At 37.5% G+C, this 11082-nt stretch overlaps 1 protein-coding gene across 3 annotated transcripts in view; it reads left to right on the forward strand.

Moving 5' to 3' along the window:
- Ulk2 (unc-51 like autophagy activating kinase 2) overlaps positions 1–11082 on the forward strand; it is a 76582-nt gene that overhangs the window by 19968 nt on the left and 45532 nt on the right. For 2 of the 3 annotated variants that reach the window (XM_028776457.1, XM_028776460.1), the window contains exons 10-14: positions 1420–1502; positions 3180–3227; positions 4313–4401; positions 7231–7284; positions 9515–9686. In XM_028776457.1, coding sequence (XP_028632290.1) covers positions 1420–1502; positions 3180–3227; positions 4313–4401; positions 7231–7284; positions 9515–9686 — 446 coding nt within the window. The remainder of the gene's footprint in view (positions 1–1419; positions 1503–3179; positions 3228–4312; positions 4402–7230; positions 7285–9514; positions 9687–11082) is intronic. The other variant, XM_028776459.1, reaches the window with a different exon arrangement.

Genomic DNA, 11082 nt, shown 5'->3' on the forward strand with positions numbered 1-11082 from the left:
CCCACAATCCTCCTACTTTACTTTTAAGTGAAGTTACAGGGCTATAACCATCACTCCTGTCTTCTCTGAGTTTACTGTTTATAAATGCAGTGTTTGTTTGTTTTTTTATTTGAATACCATGTTTTGTGCATTTCTCTTAATGAGCCTTTCAATTTATACTAACGTTGTAATAGGGAATTAGAAAGGTGCTAACACCATAAATACCTAGGGAGTACTGTATCATGTTATTTATTTTTAAAATGCAAATTTAAGAGAGGACATCACAGAACTTATACATATTACTTGTGGAGGCAAACAGACACAGGTTCATAGAGCAGAAGGTAAACTTCTACCAAGACTGTGGACATTCTGTAGCAATAATAAGAGTTATTGTGTTCTTTGTGGGCACTCTTTATAAGTGCTTGAGAGAGAGAGAGAGAGAGAGAGAGAGAGAGAGAGAGAGAGAGAGAGAGAGAGAGAAAATGATATAACATGTATAAAGTTTTTTATTTTCTTTTTTGTTTCTATTGATTCTTGCTGGGTAGCTCAGGCTCTCAGGGTGATCGCAATTCAGCCTCCTGAATGCCAAAATTACAGAAATGTATCACCATGCCTGACTTTTTAAACAATTCTATATTTTAAATATTCAACAGTGTGTTAGTGTGTTTATTCTTTTTGGTAGCTACAAAAAGTCTTATAAAACTAGCTGTTCTATTTTATTTAATCATATTCCTTTTCTCATTTTTTGCTTACTATAAACAGCTTTATGAAAGTGTGTGTGATCATACCCCACTGTGCTTTTTTTTTTTTTAGAATTTTGCTGGAAATATAATTGTTGGACTGACAGACAGGTGTAGTTTCTTTTTCCTGTTTGTTTCTTTTCCAAAGTCTAAAGAGAATACCTTTCCTCATAAAGAAAAGAAGACCAATTAACTTTTTAATTTATATTTTTCTGTTCCTTAATGAGGTTGGCTCATTCAGTTTGTAGTTCATGGCATATATATTCTTATTCCTCATTTTTCAGTTGTTTTCCTACTTTAATACTGGCTTTTAGAAATTATTCCATGTCAATTGCATTTATAATTAAGCTTTACCTGTTTCTAGACAGGACTGGAGGAGATTTTTTTTTCCTGAGAGAATTTTACACCAGCTGTTAATACAAGTTGTGTTAAGACTCAGGCTCAGTATTGTAGCAGATCCTTGTAGACAGCAGTGTTCAGCACGTGCAGGGCTCTGTTCATGTGTCATGCTGGTAATTATCAAAAGGCAGTGCAGTGCCTTCCTTTCCCTCACTTGAAGGCATGAGGTTTTATCAGGTCTTCTGGTTATAGATGGAATATTTGTGAAAGTGTATATAACATTTTTATTTATCAGAATGAAGGCAAAAGTAATGTAGTTAAATACATATAAACTCACTACTTACATTGTCTTTTACTTCAGTATTCCCAGAGAAACATCACCTTACTTGGCTAATCTCCTTTTGGGTTTGCTTCAGAGAAATCAAAAGGATAGAATGGACTTTGGTAAGTAATAACGTCAAGCTTTTCGTATCTTCTAATTTTACATTTGCTGAAAAGATCACATAGATTGCTTTTGATTTATCCATTTTGCTTTTTTTAAATCTTTTGCTTTTTTTTTGTTAAATTTTGTTTTATGGGACAGTATTTCTCTGTAGACCTAGCTGTTTCTGGAGCCTCTTCTGTAGTCCAGGCTGGCAATGAACTCATAGAGATCCACCTGCTTCTGCCTTACGAGTGCTGGGATTAAGGCATGCACCACCATTACCCAGCTTGTTTGTCTCTTTTTCTTTCATTATTTTAATAAACATTCATCAAGTGCTTACTATGTTTCAAGAATGTGGGATAGAATAGTAAAGAAAATCTGTGTTCTCAAATGATAGATAGTCCAGAGGAGGAAAGAGAGATAATGAATGAATCATAAACTGTAATCATCTGTTGTGTTAGAAAATGCAAAATACTGTGCAAAAATAGAACGAAGAGAAATGAAGTCGGGAACTAAAAATCTAAATAAGGTAGTCCACTCTCATATGAACAAAGACTAGATCAACCTGAACTGTGTGATGTGGCTGTGGGAGGGGAATGTCAGGCTGAGGGAAAATCCTTGGGGAAGCTTTGAGCTGGGGACAGGAGTGGAAGCTTGAGATCACTGAAGAGACTGAGTGAAGACAATGTGATGGGGATCAATAGAAGGTTTGAACAGGGGAAAATTGATCTGATGCTTTTAGAAAGTACTGGTCTGGCTATTTCTTTAGAACAGACTATATAATAAGAAAGTCAAAAGCTGGGAGTTCACTCATGAAGAGTAGTGTGTAGCTTAGGTTGGGTAATAGAAGTGAAGTATGAAGTAGTTGAGATTTTGGACCTGTCTAGAGGTAGGGATTTCAGTGTTTACTAATAGTTTGTTAAGAAACAGATTAAAGTAGACTGCATGGGTTTGGGCCTGAGCAGCTGGAAGGGTGGCCTGCCAGTTACAGAAATAGGAAAGCTGTAGATAGAACTGTGGGGACCAGAAAAGGAGCTGTGGTTAGACATGTTGCATTTACAATAAGGACTAGATAGCTAAGTGCAGATGTCAAAGAGTGCCTGAATGTCAGGCAGAGCTACCTAAGGATAAGTCTAGGAGATGTTAGCCAGTGGGTGATATTTATTAATCATGGCATTTTTAATTACTACTTGAATTCTTAAAATTTATTAGTTATTTTCTTAATGGTTGCTTTGAGATTATAATAGGTATCTTATTACATTTACTTTGTATAAATGGTAGTTGAATTCCACTAAATATAAAAAATTTCTGATGGAATTCCATTTTATTCTCTGCAACGTGCTAAAATTGTCACATAGTACATCCATGTTATTTAAACACAATGCAGTGCATTAACTATTGTGTTATATAGTCTTATATCTTTTATAGAAGGGTTGAAAGAAGAAAAATATCTATATAGAGTTAGTATTAACATATATTTACTATTTCTGATATTCATATGGATTGAAGTTATTATTTTATATCTTTTTTTGCTCTGATATATTTCTGTTTCTCTTTGCCTCTTTTGTGATCTCATTGGTTAATTTACCTAGTAGTCAATATCTTTCACTTGTGAGCCTTAGCCTTTAATGGCTAAGACATCTCTCCAGCTTTAGTAAGTTTCTTTTTAAAAATTGTGTTCTCATGTTTCATTACAGAAGCATTTTTCAGTCATCCTTTTCTTGAGCAAATTCCAGTTAAAAAATGTAAGTTCCCATTTTTACATATTTTTACTTAAAGAGCTAAAAGACGAAAAATAATATTTTGAAACACAAAAATAATTTTGATGTGTTTCTCAAAAATTCCTTAAGCATTCCCTAGATACCTATAATTGTATTTGTTCAACAACAGTTTTTCTTTCTATACCCAAATTGAAAAAGGTTTAGTAACTGTTATATTTTTATTTAAAAAAAAGTAAATTATTTTTATGCTTAATGTGTGTGTATGTGTATTTGTACACACAGAGGGCAACTTGTAGGAGTCAGTTTTTTTCCTTCTACAATATGAGTCCTGGTGATCAAACTCAGACTGTCAGATGTGGTGGCAAGCACCTTTACTGACTAAGTCATATATCCAGCCCAACTATTGCATTTCTGGTTAACTTTTAATTTTTAAATTAAAATTTAAAAATGTTTATCTTTGTAATTTTTAAGTATGTCTTCATGTCTGTGTGTAGATCTGAGTGCAGGTGTCCAGGCAATCCAAAAGAAGGGGTTAGATCCCTTGGAACTGGAGTTATAGGTGGTTGTGAGGCAGCTAATGTGGGCCCTGGCAGCAGACTTAAGCCTCCTAACTGCTCTTGCACTTTAGTTATTTATTGTGTATGTGTTTGTGTATTCATGCATGTGCATACATGTGGAAGTTAAAGGACAACTTGGTTCACTCCTTTTTCCATATGGGTTCCAGGGATTGAACTCAGGTGATCAGGTTTGGCTGCAAATACTTCCCAGTCATTTTTCTTTTCTCCTACCCCAACCCCAACATGTTTCTCTGTGTAGCCCTGACTGTCCTGGAACTTGCTCTGTAAACCAGGCTGGCTACAAACTCAGAGGTCTGCCTGCCTCTGCTGAGTGCTGTGAGTAAAGGCATAGACCACCACCCAGCTCTTTTTTTTTCTTTCTTAAATATTTTGTTGGCATTTTTTGTTCCATCTATGGAAGCACTAATGAATAGGTAAATGCAAATTTTTGGTTAAAACTAGGTTGTTGTTATTTTGACGGCTTGTACTGTTAGACAGGTCTTATAACCCACTACAGAGAGATACAGTTCTTTTACTGTTTTTCTTCTGTAGCTTGCCCAGTCCCGGTGCCTGTATATTCTGGCCCTGCCCCTGGAAGTTCCTGCAGCAGCTCACCATCTTGTCGCTTTGCTTCTCCACCAGTAAGTTGGATTTTATTAAAAATGATTTCAGAGTTAGGGCTTTTGTTCTTCTAATGGGTGTGTTTACTGTGCAGCTGAGGTCTAGGAGAAAGGACGACATCAAAATTGGATCAAATAGTCCTGACTTTGGCTCTTTGCTCTCTTAGCTGTGTAATTTCTGTAAGTAATTTCAGTAAGTTTCTCTATACCCTTTTCTTCTAAACGGAGATTATTACTACCACCTTCTTGTGCTGTGTGGGAATTTAGTTATACATGCAAACAAAGAATCTAGGGGTGGGTAAGAGATGCCTAATTACTGTACACTGTAAAAGTTCAGATTTCATAAGGTTTGAGGAGTGGGGGAATAGCCTTGGAGCTGAGTGTTACTGGCTTCACTGTGAAGTTCTTCAGCTAATCCTTTCATGGCTTTGTCTTCTCGAGTTTAAGTGCTGCTTATTGATTCTCAAAGGCTTCTGATTCTCTGTTCATTTCTTCTTCCCACTCTAGTCTGTTTTACCTAGATCTTTTCTTTGTTACACTAGTCCTTCTTCTAAGTCTATATTACAGCCTTATGATCTTGAGACATTGTACATTTGAAGGCACCCTGGCAGCTCCTGTGTCAGCTGTTGTATTTCACATAATATCCAAGCAGGCATGGAGTTTTTTGACTTCTGTAAGAAAGATAGGGGAGCCATAAAAGAAGGCAACTGTGTTATTAGCCAATTGAGACAACTTAAAAGTTTAAGAGGAAGCTTGAGAGCTGCTGCATCCCATATTGACATGGTAATGGGATGAGTGCTTTAGTCCTTTAATCTTTCAGAGCTTGTTTCTTTTATATGAAATGAATGCATGGGCAGTGGTGGCACACGCCTTTAATCCCAGCACTTGGGAGGCAGAGCCAGGCGAATTTCTGAGTTTGAGGCCAGCCTGGTCTACAGAGTGAGTTCCAGGACAGCCAGGGCTACACAGAGAAACCCTGTCTCAAAAAACCAAAAAAAAAAAAAAAAAAAAAAAGAAAGAAAAAGAAATGAGTTTTACTTTTAAAATCATCAAAAAGGGGGCTAGAAAGATGGTTCTGTGGTCAAAGTGTTGGCTATGCAAGCATCAGGACCTCAGCTTACACCTCCCACATTGATATAAGATCTGGGCATGCTGGCACATGGGCCTGTAACACCAGCACAGTCCAGTTTCAGAAACAGATTTCCAAGGGCTCATGGAACAGCCAATGTAACAGAAACAGTGAGCTCTAGGTTTAGAGAGAACCTGATCCAAAAAATACGGAAATAAATGATACAGGGAGGAATTCAAAGTTAACCTTTAGCCTCCAAGTGCACACACAAAGGCAAGTACACCTGCATGCACACATGACCACACACACACAGCCCAAAAATAAAAAAGAGAAAAAATGTTAGAGCTGGAGAGTTGGCTCAGTGGATAAGAGCACTCGTTGCTCTTGAAGAAGACAAGGGTTCATTTTACAACACCTGCATGGTAGTTCACAAACTCCATGTTCTGTAACTCCAGTTCTGGTGCTTCTTACATCTTCTGGCCTCCATGGGCATCAGACAGAAAGACAGACAGACAGACAGACAGACAGATATCCATACAGATAAAATTTAAAAATAAGTAAATGAAAAAGTCTTAAAAACACACTGTGGCTGGCACAACCCTGCAGTATACACCAAATAGAAAAAGTCTGATGCTCATAAGGCTTATATTACATTTCTGTGAATTTGAAAATTTGATAAATTGGATAAAATTTTAAAGTATTTTATCCTGTATCTGTCTAAATACTTGGAATGGGAGAACTAAGCCCTAGACATACGAGTTACTTATCTTGCTGCTATGATAAAATGCCTGGAAGAAGAAGCGTAAAGAAGGGAGGGTTTAATTTTGCTCACGGTTTAAAGAGGGTACAGTTCATCCTGATGGGAAGATATGATGGCAAGAATTGCTAAGACTGTAGCAGCAAGAAAGAGCTTGCTCACAGTTAGCTCAGGAAGCAGAGACAGCCTTAGGACAAGCTGTAGCCTGTAAGACTACTCCTATGGCCTACAATGTCAGCTGGACCACATCTCCAAAAGGTTCCACAACCTCCCAGGACAGTGCCATGAGCTAGTGCCCAAGTGTTGAAACATTAGCCAGTGGGGGACATTTTACCATTTGCTCATGGTCATTTCTTAATGCAAAATGTACTCCACCCAACTTAAAAGTCCCCATAGTCTTAATGATCAAATACTGTTGTAAAGTCAAAAGCCTTGAAGACTCAGATGAGCCCCTGTGAAATGAAAAAAAAAAAAAAGTCTGGTGCTTCCAACCTATAATGGCCAGGGTAAACGTTCCCTTTCAGAAAGGAGGGCATGAAGGTATATGTGGAGGAGACGGGAGCCAAAATGAGACTGGAGCTGTCAGAACATATGTCGGAGCCTGCGCTCCCGTCTCTTCATTAGGATTTGTGGTGGTTTCATCTGGACTTAGAACTTCACCTTAAAGGCTTCATTCACAGACACTAACCTCCACGTAGGGAAGCTGACCTTCTATGTATTGCTTGGGCCTCAGCAGCTTCCTTAACCCTTTCCACAAACCTCCTTTACCTATTCACTCTTCAGTTCATGTCTGAAAAACCAGTACCGTGTGGGTAATGCCAATTCCAGTATAGTTTGTCCCCTTAGACCAGAGCTGGAGTGGCCTCTGAGTGTCTGACAAGCTGGACATGGGAAAATGTTCCCTAGAAGACCCTACTGGAATGGGACATCTAAAAGACTCTCTCTCTCTCTCTCTTACTCAGTTGCCACTTTAATGGAGTTTTCCAAAACAGTTTGTGTTGTTACACCATGTAACTTTTTACAGATGTATCTTGCCCTCCTGTTGCCCTTCTTACTTTCCAAGTTCAGAATGTGTCAGGTAAGGAATTTGAGTAAGTAAAGATTGATGATTTCAGGAAACATTATTAAAAGTGAGGAGGGCTGGCTGGCTACAGAGAGCATTTGCCATACACAGGCCCTCAGTTCTACCCCTACCCCTGCAAAAAAATTAAAAATAAGAGTGGTTAAAAACTAAAAAACAAACAAGTGACCCAAAAAGCTGGGCATAGTAGTGCACAGCTTTAGTCACATAACTTGTGAGTTTAAGTCAGCCTGGTCTACATCCTGAGTTCCAGGACAGACAGAGCTACACAGTGAGATCTATCTAGAAAAATGAAAAAGAAAAAAAGAAGAGGTAGTAATCAGAGATTTGAGATAGGAAAAAAAAGAAACATGTTTATGTAAAAGCCAGAATATAAAGAGAGAGTAAAATGTCAGGACCTGATCTGCATTTTGAGCACCTGGGAAATGGAATATAGCAACTTTGGATACAGAAGCATCACTTTGAACAAGACAAGAAAGAAAGGCAAGGTGGTTGTGGATGCAGGTGTTTTTGAATAGCAGGGAAAGAAATTCAAATTTTCTAGCTAAGTCACTAACAAGAAATTACAGAGCAAGGCTCTTTGGTCACATCTTAGTTTCATTAACGTTTAGTTGTGTAATATTGGGAAAATTACCTAACCCTCTGAGCTTTATTTTTTTGGTTTATCTAGTTATGAAATAGAATTCAGAATACAGTTAGAATTACAGCTGAGCAGAATAGTTAGTGCTTGTAATGTTAATCCTTCATTTTTCCTTCACTTTATTACCTTCAGAGTGTTCAAAGGGGTGGCAAGGGAACTTTTCATTACGTATGTGAGATACACAAAAAGACATGGGACTGTTAGCCACAGATTCCAGCAAGAGATCTTGTTTCAGAAAAACAAGGTGAGAGAGCTAGGAGATGGTTCAGAGTTAAGAGCACTTGCTGCTCTTCCAGAGGATCTGAATTAGATTGCTAGCACCCATACTGGGTAGCTTACTACAACTACCTGTAACTCTAACTCCAGAGAATCTTCTGGCCTCTTCTCGCCTCTGCAGGGATCCACATGCACACATTGTGCACACATAAGCATACATACACATAAATCAAAATAAATAGATTTTTAAAGAGCAAGATCAGTGGCACATGCCTTTAATTTCAGTACTTGAGAGATAGACACAGAGGCAGATGATCTCAGAAAGTTTGAGGCCAGGTTATCTACTTAGTTCCAGGACAGCTAATGAACAACATCAGAGATCAACTTTTGATTTCTTGATACACATGCACTGCACACACCTTCACACATGCCCAAATATGCACACACATACACATATTAACAGATGTGGTGAAGTGCTTCTGAGACTTATTTCATTTTAAGTGATATTTTAAGACTCAGGAAGAGTGAATTAGGGTTTAAGGCCTGGATTTAAAGAGCATGATGTAGGGCTTTTTGTTTTTTCCTTTTCTGAAATACCAATATTAAATAGGATCATATAGACTTAAAACAACTTAAAAATTGTTTTAGACCCATCATATAATCAAGGCATTTCAGTAGAGTTATCACCAGAGTCTTTGAGCTTGCCAAATGCCAAAAGATGCATAGCAACTTATGCCTAAGTTGTTGTTTAAATGTAATTGTATACTTCTCTTCCTTTCTTGTCATATATCCCACAGACAAATCACCTCTTTCTTTTAATAACAAAAATAAAAGTAACATATCCATACTTGTAAGGTTGTTTAAATCTTTCTGTGAGCATAAACTTGTAGTCTAACAGACATTACCTGTATTATATGTCTGTTCTTGTACATAACATAGTTTTTGCTTTTCTGTGTGCAATGTTTTCTTCAGTATGTCTAGAACTTTTAATGCACAATATGGGATTAAAGTCACTAGACATTATGTATTTAGTCATTAAGTAAATAGTTACTTAGTGTTGCTTTGCAAGGCCATGAGCTGGGACTGGGGAGGTGGTCATAATGATAAAAAACTTACCTTCTCCAAAGTTTCAGGCGAGGTAGATATGTACCTGTGATAAATGCTACATTCTTAAGAATCATTCTGGAAGTGTTCAGAGGTCTTTCTGCAAACATTTTAAACTGCTCTTCTAAAAGATCTTCAGAAAAGATTTTGTATGTGTGAAACCTCAGATGGACGTTTGTCCCACTTTTATAAAAGAAATATTCTTTAGGCTATTCTGACTTGCATTTGATTATTAGGACAGTTTTAATTTTATGTTGTTAATTTTAGTCCCTTCCAGATATGCAGCATATTCAGGAAGAAAACTTATCCTCCCCACCATTGGGTCCTCCCAACTATCTACAGGTGTCCAAAGATTCTGCCAGTAATAGTAGCAAGAACTCTTCTTGTGACACGGATGACTTTGTTTTGGTTCCACACAACATCTCGTCAGACCACTCATGTGAGAATCTTTTCTACTTGTACACATTATAGTTTTTAATTACTAAATTTAAACCTCAATGTTACAACTGGTTGTGCAGGGCACCTTTACAAATGGGCATTTATTTAGTTGTTTTGAATTCTCAGAATTATATACCTACTTTTCTAAAATATGTTTAGTGATTTTCTATAACATAGTATTTTTGAATTCTGAAGGTAATGAAATGTTTAAAGAAATAATCTCGCCGGGCGGTGGTGGCGCACGCCTTTAATCCCAGCACTTGGGAGGCAGAGGCAGATGGATTTCTGAGTTCAAGGCCAGCCTGGTCTACAGAGTGAGTTCCAGGACAGCCAGGGCTACACAGAGAAACCCTGTCTTGAAAAACCAAAAAAAGAAAAAAAAAAGAAAAAAAAGAAAAGGAAGAACCCATTAGAGAAAACAATCTATGAGTCAGATAGTCTTTTTTTTTTTTTTTTCTGGTGTGAGAAGATTCTCCACATGCTGACATCAGACTTGAACTTTCCCTGTGTCAGCCTCTTGTCCTGGGATTATTATGGGAATGTACCACCATACTTACCTTTAGATCTATAGGGAGTAAGTTTGGGAGGGAATCCAGGTTAAGTAAACTTAGCCAGGGCTATGTAGAATGGTGAAGAGTACCAGAAAGCCTGTAGAAAAGAGATAGGCAGAACTGTTGACAACTGAAACAAGCTTGCTGTGGCTGTGAAGGGATTAGGTTCAGGGGAGCTAGAGCTTGTGTGCAGGACAGCTTGTGGCAGGTCTGCTCAGTTGCCTGTCGCCCACTTAGTTTACTAGGTGCATCTCCAGGCGCTGGGCTTGTGTTTACATTTGCCAAGTCGTAGTTTCCAGCCTGAACAACTGAAAGGAAAAGGAAAACAGAGTACAGCAAGTGTGTGTGCACTTAGAATCAGTGCTGTAAAGACTAGGGTGTTACCTTTAAATATCACCCTGTAGTACATGGTTTTATCTCAGTAGTAGAAGTAATAAAACTTTTAAAGTTATGAAATATTTCAAACAAAATATTACAGCAGAAACTCAAATCACCCACCATGGCATGCATGTGTCAGTATTTTCCTGTATTTATTTTAAACTACTTTTCTAAAGATAGGAAAATACATGTGCATATAAAGTCCCTTGGCTCTTCTTAGTCCTTTGGATCTGTATTCTTCCTGTAAATATTTTGATCCCTCAGTCTATATGTACCTAGATTCATAGAAAACATGATATTTTTATCTTTTCTTTGTTGAAGTAAATGTTAAAGAGTTATTGTTTCGATAGTTTTTTGTTCCTATTTTTGTTGTGGACCTAGATGCACGTCTAGTCTGTGACTAGTTCTTCTTTGGTTTGGTTTGGTTTGGTTTGGTTTGGTTTGGTTTGGTTTGGTTTGGTTTGGTTT

Source organism: Grammomys surdaster, unplaced genomic scaffold (assembly GCF_004785775.1).
Source record: "Grammomys surdaster isolate TR1022 unplaced genomic scaffold, NIH_TR_1.0 270, whole genome shotgun sequence".
Classification (NCBI taxonomy): domain Eukaryota; kingdom Metazoa; phylum Chordata; class Mammalia; order Rodentia; family Muridae; genus Grammomys; species Grammomys surdaster.